Source organism: Cyclopterus lumpus, chromosome 7, assembly GCF_009769545.1.
Source record: "Cyclopterus lumpus isolate fCycLum1 chromosome 7, fCycLum1.pri, whole genome shotgun sequence".
Classification (NCBI taxonomy): domain Eukaryota; kingdom Metazoa; phylum Chordata; class Actinopteri; order Perciformes; family Cyclopteridae; genus Cyclopterus; species Cyclopterus lumpus.
In genome coordinates this window covers 17,770,144-17,792,604 of record NC_046972.1, presented here as the reverse complement: position 1 = coordinate 17,792,604, position 22,461 = coordinate 17,770,144, and the positions used below count along the sequence as shown (strand labels likewise).

Sequence of the window (22,461 nt, the reverse complement as noted above, 5' to 3'; positions counted from 1 at the left end):
AAGCTACCCTTAGCTCCTCCATTGAGTTCCCTCTGGTAAACAGCCAGGCGGTGTACATGCTGTGAACGGTGACAACAAGAGTGCATCTGGTCCGCTCTACATTGTCGTGCTTGAGAGGAATAATCAAAGGCCTTTGCGTTGGTATTTTTGGTGACCCCTCCAGTATTTCCCAGTCTGCTCGTGCTGGAGTCGTGCAGCCTCCAGCGCTGTCCGTGCAGTCGTGTGACTGGGCACCATCTTGTGTCCTGAGCAATAGCAGCAGGCGCTTCCATGGCAGCGCACCAGCTGCCTGATGTAGAGAGGGAGAGGCGCGGGGCCGGCCTGTTTCAGATTTGGGTCTGTGAGTTATTGACCCTCTTTGATAAACCCCTCTGAATGACAGTGGCATAATTCAGCCTAAAAGTTTACACTGTCACCGGTATGAGCTAACTGTCTCCCGCTGAATATATGGGTGCAATTTTCGAAATAGGTTTATAGCAATTCTTGGGAGAGGAGGGCGAGATAGTGATATTACTGACTTTATCACTGCAGCTGAGCAGCATGGAGCACCTCTGTATCTCTCTATTGCTCCTCCGCAGAGCAGTGAAGGATCACACAGCACATGCATTGTAGGTATTACTAAAGAGAAAAGAGTCCAGCTCCTAAATGGGGGCAGGGGGATGATATACCATTATTACAGTAATGCTGTATTATCCACTCATCATGAGAGTACGTGTTTCTTCTTCCCGCTGGTTGTATTTTACATTAAGTTTAGCATCTTAACTCAGTGTGTGTCTCATTGTTTGTCTTCTTGCAAATTAATCTCGTACACCGGGTATCTGGATACACATTTACCGTGTTTTTTTTTTTTTTCATCAGATGGGTAATTTTCTTTGAATTAGTATTCAAGTGCGGTTTCTTATGTTGCTATGAAAATGTCTCACTTGACTGTTTTCCTTCGCAATTAATATAATCTGTGGTCCAATGTGTAATTTAAGGACATTATCAACATTTGCAGAAACTTTTTCACTCCGTTTTATCTGATTTTCGATGATTATCTATCTATATTCATCCTAACAATTACTACTTAATATGAGTTATGCAGAATCACTGTGAATGTAATTTAATAGTAATGTGAGACCTGTTAAGCAATAGGCACAATAATGAGTCACCCTCTTTATAAACTGCACCTTTAATCCCACTACATTTCTCTCACTCTGCATTCGTAATGTATTTTCGTCAGTGTAATATGAACAGCTCATTGTTGAAATCTCACTGAATCATTTCTCTTTTCTTTTCCCTTTCATGTGTCGAGACAGAATCTGAACCCGTAAGAATCTAATATACACAGTATTGTGCATCCTATAAATTGATTTTGACCCAGCCTTTGAACAAAAGGAACACTGTTGCATTGCCATCCACGGCTGATGCCACTCCCTCTTTGGCTCACACTGAATACTCTCCTTTAATAGAGTGATGGGTGGTAGCTGGCTGACAAAAAAAAAAAAGTGGCTTATTTGAGTTGGTTGAGGAGAGGGTGGGCCGGGGCGAGGATGGGGTTTCTGTGACTGGCAGCGATCAATCACTGTGAGGGGAAGCTAATGAAGCAGGCTATGGTTTATTAAAGGGTTAGCAGAGAAAAGATTACTGCAGGGCCCCAGCTTCCCAGAAGCCCAGGGAAGGAGGATACGGGGCTAGCCATAAAGCAATCACAGTGTTTGCTCTAAGCTGGCACCTATTGTGTGATTTGGGTGTGGATACATAGTTTTAAAAATCTTTTTTTTTTGTGCAAAAGTGCAGGAGAAAATAAACAGCACTGCGACAGAATGTTGCCGGTTTAGATGCATGAAGACAACTTGATGGTAATGCCTCCGACAAGAAAACAAATTGCAATGTTTCACGAGTCCACATTAGCCCTTGTTTTGGCATTCGCAAATACAATCCGGACTTTGAGCTGACGTTGAGTCTGTAAAATAACCTTATCCGGAAAAAAGTACGAGCACATAGAAACCAAGGCACTCTCTGAGACAGTTTGAAAGACAAATGAGGAGCAGGGGAGTGAAAAATGCAAAGCAGATGTTTTTCTCACCGTTTTTAATGGCAGCGAGACATTACTGATGCCATTACAGAGACCTTTTATGGCTTCTTTTAATCCCCTGGCCTGCTGGAGGAAAGAACCCCCTTGTGGTGCAGAGTAGCCTCTTTACTTCAGAGCAACAATTTGAACCCATTTCCAACTCACTTGCCTAATCTGCCACAGGGTTTTACATGGCTTCCTCTGTAATTATTCTGCTTCGAAATCAAAGGTAAAGAGGCATTCAAATGCACCTCTTGGGTAAACATGTGCTGCTCATCACGTCGGGCTTGACTCAAAGTGTCTTTTGTAACAACTAGTCCCAAAATACTGCGGCGCGTGCATCGTTTTTTGTTTTTCGCCTGCCACGACTTTTGGTCTTCCGGGTTCACATTTTCACACAATGATTGATAATGAGATCCGATAAGTACCTCGTAGCTCTGGTTCCACGTTCACATTTGGCACGCTAGATTTACATGCGTTGCCGTGTTCGCTGTCTGCTTCCCGCATCAGAACCAACCTGTAAAGCTCAGAGGATCACTAACAGGGGTCTGGTTAGGGGCTAAAAATGAGGAGGAGATGAACTATACGGCTCCATGCCACAGTCCAGCCGACAGTATATCAGCGGAATCGCAGCCGCTTGGGCGTGTGTGTGTGAACGCTCCACTCATAAATATCTCCCCCAACCCCACCCCCACACACACACACACACACACACACCACACCACCCCAAAGGGGCCTCTCTGATGGTGATGGCGAAAGGATGTCGCTGTCTGGGTGATTGAGTGCTGCTGGTCCTGGCCCTGGGCACATCCCCGCGCTCTGAGCCCGAGTGGAAGGCCTACCGCTGAGCGCTGGCCTGAAGGGACTCGCCTGAAGGCGGGCAGCCGCACAGCAGCAGGATTTGCTTCTCTCTCTCTCTGTCTCCCTGAGACAAGAACACCAACTTTAATATGCACAGATTAGACAATAGACGGTATTAAATCGGCTGTATATTTTCATTGTAGTGTTTGTTTAATTCAAACTATATTTTATACACACGTTTTATACATGTTAAATCTGCGTGAACTAGCCTTATCTGAACTTGCGCCCCATCTCTCTAAGCCTTTGTCACTCTCGCTCACTCAGAAATGTGAAATAATCAAGGCGCAGTAATTAGCCTCACTTGCTGCATTGTAATTGGGGGCAGAGGGAGGTTGCTCATCCTATATTTTTTTTCTTCCCCTGTTTGATAATTGCAGACTTTAGCGTGCCCTCTGTTTTAATTTTTTTGATCCTCCTAAGCTCGTTCCCATAGATGCTGATGCTATTTTAATGCTGTGGCTCTTGTGCATTTCATCAGTCATCAGGAGCTCCAGCGTTTTTGAACGAGGGGATAGTTCACTTTGGAAACGCGCTGTCCATTCCCTTTTTGGGTTTCAGCGGCATCAGCCTCCCCACTGCCTCCAGCTTGAGAGCCTTGACACTGTCCAGGTCCGTCCTACTTGGCAAGAGGGAGAGCTTCAGAGAAAGGCAGAGTTTATTTCCTGTTCTTGTGAATCATATATCAGTACAATTCCCCTCTGTGCTGTTTGGCAACGGCGGAATGACGGTTGTCATTTATCATACGGACTGAAAGAGGCTGTGGGAAAAGGGATTTGAATTCTTCTGGAAGTGTGTGGACTCTCCTTAGTGGTGAATCATTAAACGGAGGAGTTTTTCAACAGGGATATGAGTAACTCCTTGCTTTGGTACTTTGTTCCCCTGTTTCACTGGCTGGCTCAATCATTAAGTGTCTCAAAAATAAGATTTACTAGTTTTATATAAATTGTGAAGGGACATGGCATTTAACTTGTAATTGGGGATTTTTGCCCTACTGAATCCATTAAGTCGCTCTTCCGTTGTTTGGTTTGATGCAAGCTCCATGGTCATGCTTTGCAAGAATTATATTTAAGCTAATTTGAATTTAGCAAATTTGATTAACACTGCATTTGTCAGCTTCTTGTTGTCCTGCTAAGTGATGACATTTTCATATCCACTATGCGGTTATTTTTTGCTCTTGGTTATGTCGACTGCTATTTAAGATTGTGCTTTATAAACATTTTGTGTTCCTTTGGAATTTTCTTTTCACTTGTCAGGGACGGTTACTATTTCCCACAATTTGAGTTGGGTGATCAAAGAAAACGACTTTTGATAGTCTGTCACCAGCTCCTCAGCTGCACCGGCAGAAATAAATGTGTCAAGCTTTAACTTATCCTCACAAAAACATACTCCTAACCCCTGCTGCTCTAATTGAGTGTAACTCCCAGAAACCTGTGAACACACATGCAAAACTGAGTGGATCATAAATCAGGCTTCTATAGACAGCCGCTGCCACCCCACCCCTGCCAGAGCCTCCCTAAAGGAACCACTGGTTTCCATGAGCTGGCTGGAAATCAAGCTTTTCTTTATGATATTTGTGTACCCACCATCCAGACTTCTTGTTGTTGTTTTTTGTTTTAATCGGATAGTTAGTTGAAGTCCTCATCAAATGAAAAAAGTCAATATGGTATTGCATCGGGAAATGGGACTCTGTGTGTTTCATCTGTCAGCAACTGTTAGCTGTCTCTCATGTGCAGATCACAAAGTTAAATGTGCTGTCAGCAAGTCCTCAGCTAGAAATAGACGTGTTGAGGTTAGCCTGAGAAGCGCCGCTACCCCCTGCTGCCCAGTAGAATGTGGATCCATCAAACAATGTGAGCGCATATCAAATCTGAGCATGAAGGTGTTATGAAGCATATATTCAGGTTTCAAGGTGTTGGAACAGGCTAAGAAACAAAAGGATCCATATCTACCTTTGGTGTGTCTTTACCCGCAAGAATGCATGAATAACACATCTGGTGTTGATGTTATTTGTTAATATTTAGCTGTGAGGCTACAGCATTGTGCAGTGCAGAGGGCTGGGCTGCCTTCCTTCTTGCAGAGAGTTATATCTCGATGTTTTCTGAACCTAAGCTCTTAGTGCGTGACCTCTCCCAGAGGCCCAGAGTCCCGGGCCGGTTTTCTTGACATGTTAGCCTGCCACCGCCTGCTAAAGAAGAGTGTAGATGCCCCTGAGGTAAATGAAAACATTTGGTTCTTGCCAGACCTGTTCACATCTCAGCTGGGCCACATGAGCTGGCAGGTGACGCGTGTACAGAGGAGAATTGGAGACCGCAGCGGTGGCCTACTTCTTTTCTTCCACGCAGGCCATGCAGGCCACAACCCAGAAACACAGATGAATGTGTTCTCGGCTCACAAAACATCGCGGTGAAACCGACAAAGATTGACCTGCATCCAGGTGAAATTCCGGCTCTATCTTCGCCTTCTAATGCTTCGGGATTGGTTTCCTTCACTTCCTGAGATAGCACAGTGCCTCTACTTCTTTACTGCAGTGTCTTACGTTTATGAAATCCTCTCGTTAGTGAATGTAGAGGCTCATTCAGGGTCTATGCATTTCTGATCATCCTTCTTTTTGTTCTGTTATTTCAGTAATAGGCTTGACATTGTGTCACCATCTCATATCAACATCTGCAATTACCAGACAATCCACATTTAAGTCCCATGGGGACGTATGATTGCAATTAAAAACACAGGGCAAATGTTAATTAAGTAAACTACTTGAAAGTGGAAAGAGTGAATGTTTTTACTTTTAACCCTGCACTTCTTTTTCACTCCCATTTATATTTCTCAGCCTAGTGCAAATTAAAGTTTAATTTTAGAGACGCTATCAAGGTTTTTAGTTTCTTTCTCTCCTTCCTTGGTAAATGTTCCATTATGTGTTATTCACACTTTGAGCCTCTTTGTTGCACAATGCGGTCGGTAAATGTGTGGATGTTTACCACTTGACGTAAAGAGTCGTGGTGGATAGCACTGTGGTTCATCGGGTTATTAAATCAGAGGGAATAACAGGCCAACTTCTGGCCAACTCGTGATTGATGAGCCAAGCTTTATTTGCTGAGGCGGTGTGTTTGTTCCTGTGTAATTGTCTACCAGATGGCTAAGCTAACTGTTCTTAAATGCCTTCAGACCTGCAGGGGGTCCTGGGTCCTAACATTTTCCCTGCTAATGACATTATGCCTGCAAACATCTCATTGTTTTTTTCTCTGAGCTTTTCTGTTGTTCAGGATCAAAATGGCTTCGCAAGGCATTTAGTTCAAATGATGTCCTCCGTACAATCCTGTTTTTAATTTGTTCAGAGTCTATGGTTTTCGAAGGCGCTCTGTTGGTAAACTCCTTTGGCGAAAATGAGCCTACTTGAATTTAAAGGGAGGGAGATGGTGAAGGGGGGAGGGGGAGGGGGAGGGGGGGGGGGGGCAGGCAGGACTCCACTCTACCTGTGAGGAGTCAGATTGGAGGAGAAAATGGATCTAGGTGGCAGTGCGAGTCATCAATCACAGCCCCTCAAGGGGAGCTGCAGCTAAAGCTGCTCTGAAGTGCTATCTGTCAGCTGCTGCGATCCAGCCGGGGGACCAGAGAGGGGCCGTATCGCCACCCATCAGCTCTTACCCAGCACACAACTGCCATGTAAACATGTGCAGGTGCTACTGTCAAAATAACCCCGATCCCAGTTCACAGGGTCGCGCATATTTTCACAAACGGTCAGTCGGCCTTCTCATTGTGAGGACGTTTCCTCCCCCGTTAATGCTTTATTTTTTATTTTTAGAAAACATCTCCGGATGCTGCACTTCCCGTAATAGGTTTTTGATTGTTAACAGTGTTCGGTGGTTTATTGTAATTTAAAAGTCAGTGTACCATTTCTCCCTCCCATTCCAATCCTGAATAAAGCCACCAAATGCTTCTCTCGCCGACGTCGAGCCGCGCCTGTCGATACCTCTCAAGATGGATAGTTGTTCTGCATGCCTATTGATTCGGCACAGGCCAAAGATATAAGTATCATTTGTCATTTCTGGAATTATTTGGAGTCCTAGTTAAAACCCAGAGTGGAGGGGGAGATGACCATGCCTTGGGGGGGTTGGTAGTTGGTGGGGGAGTAGCGAGTTGTCTGGGCTTTGATGAATGACTGCACGGGTTTTTGGTTTTTACTGTGAGCACCGGGGCCCTTTAGCTGCTATTTGCTTTCACCGTGGTCCAAGAAAAACAATGCGATGGGTCCAAGGACTGAGCAGCATCGTCCTGTCATGTCGGGTAACACAGCGAGCAGGGTGGTCCAGGCAGAAGAGTCGGGAGGAGGGTGGGCTTTGGACACTACATGCTGCTTTTCCAAAAGACCCAGTGGGTTGCAAGCCGACCCGCTGCTCTGTGTGTCCCAGCTGACGGCCCCGAAGCACATGCTATGAATTTGAATATTTAGCATCCAGAATCTACAGTGTAACGGCAAACAGATTTTTCTTGTTTTTAATTTTAAAAGAGCACGCAATGGGGAGCTGAAAGGATGTTGTTGGGTAACAGCGGCTCCGGTCTTTCCCCTGTGACTTTGATTATGTTCTGCTTTGGGCATCAGGCCAGCAGAAGAGCTGGCTTCATTACTGTATGGATCATCTTTTAAGACCATTTAAGATCAACGAGAGCGATTGTCCACTAATGACAGAGACTCCGAGAAGTTCATTACACTCAAATCCTTTGATTTATATAACTGAACAGTCAGTATAATTATTTTTTTTTTGGTCCTCTTTGAATCGAATGAAACTGTTTCATTTTTATTTTAAAGTAGGACTTGAAAGTTGAGCGAGCGGGTTTTTTTTTCTGGAGTTGGGTGAGGAAAAAGTGTTTAACAGAGGAACATGTTTAACAGCAACAAACGGAGGAGAGAAGAGAAACCTCAGACACGTGAATGACAAGTAATTATTTCCCTTGTCCATCAAAGTGTGTTTTGATGCAAGGATGCGATCAAACATGATATTAACAACTTCAAGCCTTCAGATGAAAATGACTCTGAAATTGCGTGAAGCCCGAGTGTGAGCTTTTGTGTTGCGCTACAGCATGAATGAAACATGCACAAACACATGAACACACACACACACACATGCTGGGCAGGGCAGCCTTTTTGTCTGACCAATATTATTGCCACAGCTTTTCAATGCGTGATGACCATTGTGTATTTGTTTCCATTTCAGCTTGCCAAAATCTCTTCTCACAGCAGGAGAGAGATGGAGAGAGAGAGAGAGAGAGCTTTGTGTATTTTTCAGTTTGAGTCGCTGAATATCCCCAAGCGCGCGGTGGGCTGACCGACGGCTCCCAGTCTCCCAGCATAGCCGTCAAACAGGACGGTGCACCGAGCCTGCTGTATTTTCATCACTTGCCCTTTCTCACATGGGCAGAGCGAGATTAATCACTGTATGCTACTCCCAAATAAAAAAAATAATCGCCTCATTATTATTAGTTTTTCATTGTGCTGCAGAAGCCTCATAAACTGGGTTATAAAACATATATATTAGGTTTGAATAATTAAAAAACGGTTCTATACTGTAAGCATCCATTTAAACACATGCTTGCTACAGTATGTCTTGAAAGAGGGTATTTGCATTAGTAGGGCAGCCTTCTCCATTTTGTTTGCCAGAGCAGTGAGAGCACAGACAACAGAGGCCCGGCTTAATCCCTTTGGAGAACTAGTGCATGAATTGATATATCCTCTTCTCTCTCCGTCTCTCCTCTCCCCTTGCTAATGTCTTTCCTAGAACTTGAACAAACAGCCTGTGCGTGTAGGACACATAAGACAGATGTTTAGGATTACTTTCACCTCATTGCTCTATTGTGTGCACTTTAAGGGAGCTCAGCTGATGTGGAATGCCACTCATTCAGGCTCTCTGCTCCTACAGGGCTCCTCCTGTGCCATCTGCACTCCCAACAACACCATTGTTAATGGGGATGTCGGCAAAGAAATAGCATGTTGTTTATTTACAGCTAGAAATACAAACTGATATCTAATCTAATATTCACCTCTTGCTCAATATGTTTACGGTGTTTCAGAGGTTAAAACCAACAAAGTAACCTCTGTAGCTGAAGACGATAAGTGTTTAAAGTTTTCCGCGAGTTCATAACCTTACAATGCCTATTTTCTTCTTTTTTTTCCGTCGAAGAAATAATAGCGCGCCTATTTCCCTCTCTGTGTGTGTGTGTGTGTGTGTGTGTGTGTGTGTGTGTGTGTGTGTGTGTGTGTGTGTTTACAGATGTAGAAACAAATGGGCCAGACCCACATTGATATTGTTGAGGGGTGACATTATCTTTTAGCAGAGCACTTATCTAATCTGGCTGCTGTGGGAAGCTGGAGGAAGTGGCTATGGGACAGGGGCCGGGGATACTGCATCTTTAATTACCATTGATATCGCAATAGAGAAGAGAGGGCTGGAGGAGCGAAGCCGGTGGGGGGGGGGGTTGAGAGGGGGAGAAGACCCGTGTTCACTTTTTAATTAAGGCTCCGTAGTGTAACTCGTCAATGTACATTATTGGAAGAATGAACGTCAATGCCATTGCTTTTTCTCCCCCTCCTTTATCTCTGTCAATGATTCAAAGACATGATTTATGGTTCGTCTCCGTCTTTCAGGATCATCCATCAAGCGCTGGCTCTGCCGCAGCGCCACCCGTTGTAAATCATTCTGAAAGCCTGTCACTCATTTCCATTAACCGTTCCTCTGTCGCTCTGGTCTCCGCCTTCCTCAACCTCCTTTTTTTCTCCCCCCCCCCCCCCCTCCCGTTTCCACTCCTCTCTCCTCCCCACCCTCCCCCCGTTCACAACCTACAGCCACACAGGGTATCAGTTCCGTTCCGCTGATTCGTCCGCCTACCTTTTTTTCAATAAATTAACCACTTTCTCCCATGCAATGAATAAAAAGGCTCTGTAGTCGTCTTGCAGTCGGCACCTCCTCCTCCTCCATTACAGCTGAACACCTTACAAATGTCACGCCGCTGACTCGTAGGCTAAATGAGGATATAGCACAGGGACAATATTTTTGTTGCACTGACTTTTCCTTTGGCAGTATTTGAACAGCTTTGATATATTTGCCGTGTGGTATTAATGCACACGTATCCCACACATGCAGGGCGCTGCGTCTGGTTTTATTATGTTTCTTTTATTGTAGGTGACTTGTGGATAATTTAACAAAAATTGCCTAAAAATAAAAGCCCATGTGCCTGGGCGAGACCATGTTCACATTGTTTCTTTTATGCATTCATTCTGAGAAGCTCTGTATTCAACTTTAACAGTTAATGGAAACAATATTATGCCTCCTACCGTCCCATGTAGTAAAAGCACACTAAGTGGGCAGTGCTGCCATCAAATGCAGTTGTTTTTCTGCAAATTCGACCGGTTGTTTAATTCAGACACTCCAACAATGACTGTCTTTAACCGTTTTTTTTTATTTTGTATTATAGTAACAGGTCTTATGAACAGAAATAATTGGCTCAATGGAGTGACTGTCAATCTCTTACAATGGTTGATGTGCCTGCTCTGGGGAGCCCAATTCACTGGCTTCTTTTTTTTCATTCTAATCAACATCCAGGCATCAACACAGCAGAATACCCACAAAACAGCAGAAAGCCTGTTTTGAGGGGAAACTTTCAACTATTGGGTGTCAACACATTTCACTATTTGGGCAGCCATTGTTCTCAGAATGGGCTGTCAAAGTGACAATGCGCACCAGGCAAATCCAGAAGTTTGCACTTTTCAGAAAACAGCGGGCCCTAATCATTTTTGTGGAGGACACTTGACAACAAATTTGCCATTAAAATGAATCTGAATAGGAGGAAGCCGGGCTGTTTTGAAGCATTTATGCCTCTCTTAGTGTTGCTCGTCTTGTGCCACAGAGCTCCAGGTTTGGCGGGCTTGCTTCACTCCCTTTATGCTTGCCATGAAGCAGCCTTTGGTCCCACCAGAAACTGACAGTACCACGCTTCAGCTGCAAATTCACTCTGTAGCCTCATTGTATTTAATGAAGGGAAAAAGTGGCAATCTACTATTAATGAACTTGGAATGTAAAAAAATGCCTCCCTTTGCTGAAAACTGCATAAAACTGCTTGTACAAGGAAAGCTTTGGCTGGAGACCATCCAGAATCTAATGAAAGATCCATACAGGGACAGAGCGGGCGGGACGAGTTAGTGAAATGCAGATTGTTTTAATAGAATACACACAGTCTCTTCCAGCTGCACTATCAGATTTATCAAGGCCTGACCTTGATGGAGGGCTGTTGTTGTTTGGGAGGGCCAGTGTTTAGAGTTCATGCAACGTTTACGATGCAGGGACTGGATATACATCTTCTGATCTCAGGGGAACACTGAATGGTACGCAGTTCATGCAGCAAAGAGTTAAGGAGACCTGACACCGTTTTTTTATTTTTTTTTATGAAATACCACATGAGATGACAAGGAAATAAACGACAAATGTTTACAAAACATCAGACAATGATTGAATTGGAAATGAAAAGCTCTTTATTTATTCTGGCGAGTGGGCATGAAAAACAAACAGCACGTTAGGCGAGTGTAGGCCATCATACCTTTCACTCAGTATCTCATAAAACTAGAACAAAGGCCTTATGTGTGCAAAGCAGCGGTCCTTTAAATGATGGCCCACTTTCCTCCCCGCTGCCACGCAAACATTCCTGAATGACATTCAATCAGGGAAATTTGAACCAAAGCAAGATGGTCTTTTATTAGTAGCGCCCTGTTTGCTCGACTGGTCAGCTCCAATATGCGAAGCGGTTTGAGTGGCGTACTGTAAGATGATGGGTTCGCTCTCTGATAAGGGTGAATGAGGGGTAAACTGCTATTCTGCAGAAAGGAACCATCAGACCTCATCATGTCGCTCCTGGAGAGCCGTGTCACGGGCTCTTCAGAAACCAAGTGACAGAGCGACGCGAGGCGGCTCCCACCCACCCCCCTGCTAGTGGAAAATACACTGCAGTTGAAGCCGCCCTGCTTCTGCTCCGCCAACTGGAACTTTGTATCAGTCAGGGCAGGGAAGATCATCTATAATCTGACAAATATACACTGAGGCTTTTAAGCCTCTTCAGTTGTAACGTTATCCAACACACTCTCGCCGGAATTGTTTATATTTACCTTCCCTTGTTTGCAAAAGAGAACAAATAGGAGACATCATGCTTCGTATAGTATATTTAACTGCTTATACAAAACGGCACAATATAGCTGATTCAATGGCCTGCGGTTTATTTATCGTATTTGCAAAAAAAGATTTAAAAAAAGATTTTCCTCGTAACTTATCTGCCGTTTATCCAGCATATTTGTTTTATTAATTTTTTTTTCTCTCGAGTTTTGAGATATCTGTTGCCGTCTCAGTAGAGTGGAATTTAGTTTGGAGCTCACGGATTTGCAGAACGTATTCAGATCATCCTTGAAGTGGTGCGGCACAGTAAAACCTCTTTTTTTTTATGAGCTGTAAACTGAATTGTATGACCGTACTGTGATAAAAACTCAACATGCTGGTGTTAATATGGACATTTCTTACAAGCGTTTCATGATCGAAACTGGCTCAACACGCCATCGTATTGTCGACTATCTACCATCAGTCTGGAAATGTGAAGGCCGTTTTGAAGTCGGCTGGTTGGGATTTATTAATTAAAGAAGAAGAAGAATGTTAACGCCCTCTAATCAGAAGTCACTGAGCAACTCCTTCCTCACACGCCCCTTTTTTTCCTCTAAAAAGTATTGTAGTTAAAGTGTAAATTATCACAAAATTGAAAGTAAAATTATGAACTTTATTTAACGGTAATGTTGGTAATTTTATCTTATTTTATATCATTATATATTCTGTGCACTCACTGCACATCACAAGAGTCTTCCACAAGCTCCTATCTTGACAGCTGTGACTTCTAACAATAGCCATGTGTGTTGTTTATGTTCATAAAGATCATTTTGGGGGCCGTGGCTTTGGGTTCAGAAGATGTAGTCAGTGTTGCAGACTTGGCGACGTTCTCACAAGATCGTATACTTTTACAAATCTAGATCAGTCTTGCTCGTTACTCCAGATTACCTAGTTATAAGTGCAGCACTTGAGTAAATGTACTATATTTCCACCACTGCAAACAAAGACATGAAGGCATTAATGATCGTACAGGTGTACCTAACAAAGAGGCCACAGAGCCTACTACAGACTTGTATATAATAACATCTTGTACACAGATAGCCAATATCCACCTGGCTTTGTGTTGCTGGTCTGGTAAAGGTCTACCAGACAGGACAGGGCTGTTGTGTGTATAATTGTCTCTGCCGGTGCTGATAGGGGACCCTTTGGTGAGATGCAACGCCAGGCAACTGCATGTGATGCGTCGGCTGTGGCAATGTTCAAAGTGATGACTTAGGTGCTGGAGTGCAGATTGCAATGCTCTCCCACCGCTCACTTCCAATTAGGCAGCGGGCCGACTGACGCGTCTCGGAGCAGAAGCTTCTCGTAGGTATCAAAAGGAGCAGCATCGCTCAGTGACATCACGGAGGGAAGGGGGCTCCTGGAGCTTCAGGCAGGGCAATCTGATGTGGCTCAGTAAATAGCATGATTAGCGTCCATGCAGACAAGACTTTTACACATTGACACATTTGTATCATTTTCATAAAAACACCCCAATAGCTCAAACTGAACATGCTAGAGGCCCGACTACCTTCGGATATTGTTTTGTGTTTATTTGGCGTGTTGATTGTGCATTCCAAAGTTCTCTGTGTTTTTACTTAACAGCATGTTGGTTGTGAAAACATTTTTGATTAATTGCCATAATTATTGTGATAATTTTTGCCCAAATGAACAGCCAGATGGCAGGATATGGTGTCATTTTTGCGATCCTATCATTAATCTGGCTCTCGGTCCATCTGAGCACATTGTGCCGTTTGCTGCGTTCACAATCTGTCCTCAAGTTGTCCGTGTCTTTTTTGAGCTGCAAGTTTTTATTTGATTATATTAGACTATAAAATATTAAAGTTGAGGGTGTATAAAAGCAAGGCATTTATCTGCATGAATAGCTTGTGTTTAGTGAAGTAAGTAATGCACTTTAAGTAACATCTCCTTCATGCATACAAAAATTAACATGAGTGTTTCCGTTTCATGGGTTTGTAGTGAACGCCTCAGGAAGGTCCAACAAAACCACTCCGAGGGGGTTCGTGGCTGCTTTTAAACCCACTTTTCATTATCTAACCTATGGGTTATGTTTTTAGTTTTAACCAGAATGTGAACCACAATACTGTTAATAACTAGACTCTGTTACAGTGTGTGTGTGTGTGTGTGTGTGTGTGTGTGTGTCTGCAGAGTTTTGAATTCTGTTAAAGACGTCATTTAAAAGTTGTTAAATGAAATAATGGGCCAGGTGGGAACTAATGACACATTCCTATTTAAAAGCAAGTCAAACACTATTTAATTCTGTGATATCAATTAACCTCCAGACAAATGTTGTCAAAGGGAGCAATCTGAATGTGATTGTTCTCTCTTTACTCTGCAGTGTCCTTGGGCTCGGGGAGACTGTTTCCTGACAGGGAACAATGAAGCGAGAGGTGTTTACAGATCTTTACAGATGGCTCCGGGGCTCAGAATTAGCTCTTCGCCGTTTCCTATGTGATTCAGTTCAGACTTAACTTCAGATGTGTCATCAAGACTATCACCAGGATGTCTGACAATGTATCTGTTTTATCTTGACGTGCACAGCTCACTGAGTTAGTCAGATATCACTGTCAAATATTAAACCTTGTGACATGTGTGTTTCATTCTAATGATAGCTCACTGAGGAAATCACAATCGCATCGCGGTTCAGAAACACGTCATCCCGTTTCCAATCTCGCAAAGAGCTTCACAACTTTAGAATTATGTTTGGTACACCGAGTACTTTTTGACTGACATTTCACACCTATTTATAACAACAGAGGAGCAAGCGTTTTTAAATGCACAGACGCAATTAATTGGGCTTACATGTGAGTGGAAACAGGGAGGAGAAACCGCTACTGAGACAGCCTGGAGATTGTTTAGTGACCCTGACCTGCGTTGTTGGACTGTTCTCTGTCTATCCAGCAGGGACGCCTTTTTTTTCCTTCTTTTCTTTACATGGCATTAATCCGGGAGATGAAAATGTCATGGAGCAGGTTCATTTTGCAAAGAGGTTTTGATTGCCATGCGCGTGTAATTGATTGTTTCAAGGACAGGGGGAAATCTAGAAATGTCATAACAGTCCTGCTTAGGTTGGTCCCACCACAAGGCGATCAATGAGAGGTAAAAAGAGATATTGATTTGCGAGCAGCAAAAACTGTAGCTTGAGACAACCGGAGAGCACTGTGGAAAGTGGCACAGACGTGCAGACCTGTCACTGGCACCTATGAATTACCCAATCTTCTCTGAAGATAGTGTTACCTCGGAAACGCACAAAGTCCTGCATGCGCTGGGTATTGCAGCTGCCCATTAGCTCTGCTCCTCAGGCTGCTAACTCTTTCTGGCTTGTCAGATTAATGAAGGAAATGTTGACCTTCCAAGAGATAAATGTTGATGTTCTCAAATTTACAAACGTTTCTAGTGGCATGTTAACGTTGGAAACTGAATGCCCTTTTACAGCTGGCTCACACATAGAAAAAAAAAAGACCAAATGATTGACACATTTTGAATAGACTCCCTTACACAAGGGAGAGGGGATTGTTCTCTATGAAGATAATGCTTCAAGTTGAGTTGTAAATATATTGTCATGTAAGCCTTTAGCACCAATCCAATTGGACAGCAGGCTGCCATGAATGTTGCAGTGAACCTAATCTACTGTTTCCTATGCAGTTAACTGGTTTCTCTTGATGTACGGGAAAAAAAATATTTTGGCTCAGAAACTGGCTGCTGCTTCTGTAAATCCAGGCCTTGCTATGCCAAGAGTCTGCTCTAACGGATAAAGGTTATAAACACTTCAACTGCCTGATTTATGATGGATACCTCAGGTTTTTTGACCTTTGCATATCTCTCTCTGAAGATATAAATTTGTAGTGACACAGATTGGAGGCTTTACAGCAGTTTATGACATGCTAAATCTCAGGCAAGGCATGCCAGCCTCTTGTTTTGAAAGGGTACTTAGGCTGGGAGTTGCCTTGCTCGGACTTCCAGTAACATTTTCAAAGCAGGCATTTACGTGTCTTTTTTTCTAAGTTGTGAAAGAATGTGCTCTTCACATTTGGTTTACACAATGACGCACCCGTTCTTACACTTAGTTTGAATAATTTAGTTTGAAGAAGCCTAACTGCGGTTAAGTCTGTATTGTTGTCAAACTTGTCTCTCATATTGTAATATTTTTGTAGGTGTTGTCTGTTAATGTCACATTGTCCTTGAATGCAAGAGTAGCACAGCTTGGCATGGCAGCAATGCTGTAGTAGAACAAGAGCTGGTTACAAATGGTGTGAGAAGCGTTGGAGTTAGACGTGCGGGTATCTTGGAGTGATCCCTGCATGCCAGAAGGTTAATTGGTGCCTCTGGATGTCTGCAACTCTGCAAATCTGATAGAAATGCAAAGAACAACAGGAAAGGCTGCAGTTAATCTCTGTCAATTCCACCCTCAAATACAACGATAAGGTGCAAACATTCACATTCCAATTGATATAACTACGTGTGAGTGGCTATTTCCAGAAAACCAGGGCTTAGTCTTGGTGAAACGTACCTTCATCTCAAAAATAGGGAAGGTGGACCAGAACTGCATGTATTGGTGAATTTGAAGCTGCATGAAATATGCAGCGAATAGCCTTGACATGAGGGTGCATACTAGGATTGAGACGTTTCAATTAAACTCTCACCGGACCGGAGAAATGCTCATCTCCCCACTTTGGAGTGTGTTCTTCCCAGTCCCTCAGTTTTAGTGGCAACTTTGAAGAGAGAGGACATCAACTTGGAGCTTGTCATAGCCATTGGTGTTCTCCTTCACTGTGAATACTATATATAAGACTATAAATAAAACATACCTCTGTGCTCTTGACAACTCTCTCCCTTAGCATCAAGGGTATTTTGGAGGCCATCACCGATCTCGGTTGGCCAATCAAAACATCTCTCTTGCGGTGGATCAAGGTCAGAGCACATTGGGGCTCATGGGTGTGAGAGTGTGTGCAGGCTCTTGTTCACGAGGCCCTATACCCTATGTTTGTTTTGAAAGTCCGAATCCCATCTCCATCCATTAGCTGGCAGGCAATTCACCTCCAGGGTTTCTCTTGAGGCACTTGTGAAATATTGATTTAAAAAAAAAAATCATATTTTCAGAAGGCAAAAAAAATGGAAGACTTTCTATGGGCCGCCCAGTGTGGGACTCCTGAGTGCTCGGCTTCAGCCTTCCTACTCATGGAGTGCCCTCTATTCAGAAAAGAAATATTAACCACATGAAATGCATAAGTGCCTGGACAGGGCTGTTATGTCCTATTCATATTTAACTCAGGGCACATCTGCCACGTCTCTCCCAAAATGCATTTTCCAGCGTGACTATGAGGTGGAAACTATCTCAGATATGTGACAACACTGACAAACTGCATTTATTGCAGGATGTCTTCAAAAGATATGCACACATTGGTTGTAGTATTGTTGTGTGGGTGGCCGGCTGTCGATTTGAAATAATCTGAAATAGCTTTTGTCAGAAAGGACATTTTAATATTCTGTGACTGTGTTCATATTATGTTGAGCAGACCCTGAAGCCATGTGAAGAACCCAGAAATTGGATGATGGGAAATGTGTCAATTAGAAATACTGTTGTTTAATTATCTGTTAATTGAAGCAATAATGTTTGTGCTCTATGAGTAGGGAGAATGAACAGGTGAATAATGAAAGAAGTAATTGCTGTTTATGAGACTGTCAGGGAAAATATAATGACGTGACAGATTGCCAGTAATTTTTTGAATAATTTTTCTAATTGTCTAGTTTTAACACTTATGATTGAATCAGCTTTTCTACCAGCTTGATCAACATCTTTATCAAGCATTCACATTGGCAACATATTTTTTATTTTGGCTACATATCTTCTGGAGTTTGTTTTCTCCTCTCTTTTTCAGTCGAGTCTTTACATTTATTGATAGAGCAATGCGGGACATTGAAGTTTATGTGAAGCTTCAGGGAAGCTGAGACGTTATCCAGAACAGAAGGCTCACATTTGCATTGCAGTTTTGAGGCATCCATAATCACTACGGAATAGGTCATTTACAATAACACTTAACGGGCCCCAGAAGAATCAATTTCCTTTTGTCACTCAGTGGCCAATGATTGTTGTAAACATCTCAACTTGAGGCCAGAGAAACCCTTGGACACAGCACTAAGTCAATAGCCTGTCGTGAATCACATGGTCCCGTTACACCAGCAGCAGTCTGTTAGTAAAGACATTATGTCCGGCTATACTCGCCAACCTCCCAAGGCACAAAGCAGTCACCATTATTTTGTCTTAAATGTTCTCTGTGTATTGTTCTTGGAAAATTAAATTAACTAAACTGCTGTCCCGCAATGTGTTTCAATGTCATTAATCTCCATGTCTCTTTCTTCTCTAGTGTACATGCCTGATGAAGACGGTGTTCTTCAGGAAACCATCCCTGAGGAAGACGGCGAGAACGACACACAAACTGAAGAAGAATGCTCAGAGAAGACCAGCCCCAAAGTGTCCGAGGACAAAGAGCTGGACAACAAGAGCACCAACACTTATAGCAACCAGAACTCTCCCATCAGTGTCCTTTCTAATCAAGAGGTCGAGTTGGAGTCACGCCTTAGCGACACAAGCGACAGACTCTCAGACTTCAAAACCACCTCGCCACCTGAGAGCCTGGGGGATGTTGAGAGCCGCAGCTCCAAACATAAAGACGAGGTGGGCGGCAGCTTGGAGAAGATGAGGGCAGCCTATGCAAGCTTTCTCTCTGATTCCTACTGGACTGGGATAGGGATGGACTTGAAAATTGGCAAGAACACCAGCAAAGCCAACTGTGACAGCACCAACGGAAGCACCAAGAGTGAGTTTGACTGGCACCAAGATGCACTCTCTAAGACCCTGCGACAGACACTCTCCCCGAAGCCGACATCCAAACCTAACCTCTTCAGCTCTGTCCACCTGTACAGGCAAACCACCAAACCCTGTGGCTCAGTGTTCACAGGAGCCAGCCGATTTCGCTGTAAGGATTGTAGTGCTGCTTATGACACTCTGGTGGATCTGACGATCCACATGAGCAAAAGCGGACACTACCAGGACAACAACCACAGCAAACAGAGTAACTCCTCTGGTTCGTCTTCTAAAGCTAGGAAACGGAATTTCCAAGATATGGAAGGAAAAGAGGATGCACAAAAAGTTTTGAAGTGCATGTTCTGTGGTCACTCTTTTGAATCACTCCAGGATTTGAGCGTCCATATGATAAAAACTAAGCATTACCAAAAAGTGCCTTTAAAAGAGCCTCTCCCATTACTCACATCCAAATTGTTGCCACCAGCAAAGAAACGGGCCTTTGAGACAGTGAGACCTTGCTCCCCTGACTCTACAACTGGTCTATCTGGCTACACTGAGGCACAACGGGCCGCCGCCATTTCAAATGCTAACAATAATCGCTACGGCTATCAGAACGGCGCGAGTTACACTTGGCAGTTTGAAACGTGCAAGTCTCAGATTCTTAAATGCATGGAGTGCGGAAGCTCCCATGACACCCTTCAGCAACTCACCACACATATGATGGTTACTGGACACTTCATCAAAGTCACAAACTCAGCCTCTAAAAAGGGTAAACAGTTAGCCCTTGACCCCCTGGCCATAGAAAAGATACAGGGTTTAGCTGAGCCGGCTGCCAGTGACAATGAGGGAGGAAAGGTGTCTCCGAAAAATCCTTCCCTCGGGAGCAGTGCGAGGGATATCAAGGGGGAAGGTACATCAGACAAAATGGAAGAAACTGAAGCTAAAGATGACAAGCAAGAGACTGAGGATCAAAAAGCAGACAATGGGACTTTTAAGTACCCTTATCTCCGTGAGGAGGATCTTGAACAGGACTCAGGAGGAGGAGGGGACATTCTTAAATCTTTAGCCAATACAGTGGCCTCTGCCATCAATAAAGCTCAAACAGGGACACCAAGCTGGAGTGCCTATCCGAGCATTCACGCTGCCTATCAGCTCTCTGGCCTCATCAAAAGCTCACCACTCTCTGCATCTCCCCCTACTCAGCTGAAGCAGACATTTAACCACAAGCTGAGACCGATTGCCCCCAAGGGGAAGTTATACCACGGTGCTGTGGGAGTTGAGGCTTCCCAGGGACAGCATCAAAATGTGGACATCAAAAAAGAAAAGGTTGGCATTAGCGATGGTAAAGAAAGTCAGAATATTAAGTTTGATCTGGTGGAAAATGATGACAGCGATTGTCAGGATGATTCCTCTTCCTCTTCAAAGCTTGATGCAGACTGTATGAATGAAATGAGTGAAGCGATCAAAGGGAAGTTGAGCCCAGATTTCTCTGACAGAGGCAAGACACCGAGCCCATCTGCCAGCAATGGACGCAGCCCTACTTCAGAGCCTCTCGGTGACACTCCAACTCTACTTGGCATAAACCCTCTTAGTGCACTACAGTCAGTTCTGAACAATCATCTGGGCAAAGCAAATAAGCCCGGTAACTCAAGAGCAGATAAACTATCTGCTCACACCCAGTCTATATTTGCTGACATTAACCGTAGCAGTGAGAAGCCAGCATTAATGCTTGGAAATGCTATAAGAAAGAGGCCCGATAACCCCTTTCTCTTTGCTAATGATGACCAGCCTATAGATCTGACAAAATCCAAACCCAGTAAGCCAAGTTCCTCACTACTCCACCCCTCCACGCCGATGTCACAGAAATATGCTCTGTCTGACATTGCAGATATGGTTAAAGTTCTTCCAAAAGCCACAACACCAAAACCCTCCATACCATCAAGGATCCCAATGATGAAACTGGAATCCGATGTCAGGCGTTTTGAGGACTTGTCTCCTGAGATGTACTCCGTCCACAAGCGTAAAGGTAGACAGTCAAACTGGAACCCTCGCCATCTTCTAATCCTGCAAGCTCAGTTTGCCTCCAGCCTCTTCCAGACCTCTGAGGGTAAATACTTACTCGCAGACCTAGGCCCTCAGGAACGGATGCACATCTCCAAGTTCACCGGACTGTCCATGACCACCATAAGCCATTGGTTAGCAAATGTAAAATACCAACTGCGTAAAACCGGAGGGACCAAATTCCTGAAGAGCATGGACACCGGGCACCCGATCTTCTACTGCAATGACTGCGCTTCCCAGTTTAGGTCCCCCGCCTCATTCATTTCCCATCTGGAAACCCATCTTGGGTTCCAAATCAAAGACATGTGCAAAATGCCAGTAGAGCACCAGACGAAGGTAGAGGAGCCAGAACTGTCGAAGGCCCTCAGCGTCAGAGCCACAGAGGCTCTAGTCACGGACGAAGACATTGACTCAAAGTTCAAATGTAAGCTCTGCTGTCGGACATTTGCCAGCAATCACGCAGTCAAACTTCATTTGAGTAAAACTCACAGCAAATCCCCTGACAACCATTCACAATATGTGGAAATGGACAAGGAGTAGACTTTCCCTAGTATTGTCACTTTTTTTATTTCAATACACGGGTCAGATATTTCAACCATTTTTTTTTCAACTAGCGTTGTGTAGTGCATCATTATGACTTTTAAAACATTTCATGGATGGCAAAGACACACTGGTGAGAAATTGTATAAGGAAACACTAAGAGATACTTTTGCACCCTGCTCAAATGCATCACCAGTAATGAATTGTATTACTGCTTGAAGAAACATAATTGCTGATGTTTGCATGCAATAGCCCTGGCTATGACTACTATTTATTTGTATGATATGTCAAGTTTAAATTGTATTTCAAAGACAAAATAGTGAACTAATTGTACTTTACAACTTCTATGATACCGTACACCTGCATAATTGTGCAGCTGTTAAAACAGGTAGCCCGACACACGATAACACACACGCAGACCTGTACAGTGTATTGCTATGTAAAGATGTTTTGTGTTGCAATGATAGAAGAGAAAAAAGCACTTTAATAAATGTTTAATCACCAGTTTAGACTCGGATTCTGTACATGACTCAAAAATAATTAGACGGTTTGGGAACAAGGATATTTCACATGTAAATATGTTTTAGAAGAAAAGAAAACAGTGTGTTTCATGCAACAAGGATAACAGCAAGACAGATGATACCTGTGATACCTGCACCTTTTTTTACTTATTCAAATAAAGAGTTAACATTTAATAACAGTTTGTATATCTTTTTATTTGTTATCTTTAATTGTTTACTTGTATAGTTTTTCATAATATAAAGATGTTAAGATTTCCTGCTTAGCAAACTGATGATGGACAAAGAAAATCTATATTATACCAATGACTGCTGCTCAAGTTGTACACGTATCAGTAACACTTTTGTTCCATTATTACTGGAGGTAATTTCTTGATAATTCCTCCGGAAGTTTTCAAGAAAGAATGCAATTTGATACTTATCAGGGAAATA

At 43.4% G+C, this 22,461-nt stretch overlaps 1 protein-coding gene across 2 annotated transcripts in view; it reads left to right on the top strand.

Moving 5' to 3' along the window:
- LOC117733098 (teashirt homolog 2) overlaps positions 1 to 22,203 on the top strand; it is a 69,309-nt gene extending 47,106 nt beyond the window's left edge. The window contains exon 2 of one of the 2 annotated variants that reach the window (XM_034536467.1): positions 18,471 to 22,203. In XM_034536467.1, coding sequence (XP_034392358.1) covers positions 18,471 to 21,511 — 3,041 coding nt within the window. In that variant the 3' untranslated portion in view covers positions 21,512 to 22,203. The remainder of the gene's footprint in view (positions 1 to 18,470) is intronic. The other variant, XM_034536468.1, reaches the window with a different exon arrangement.
- The last annotated feature ends 258 nt before the right edge of the window (positions 22,204 to 22,461 follow it).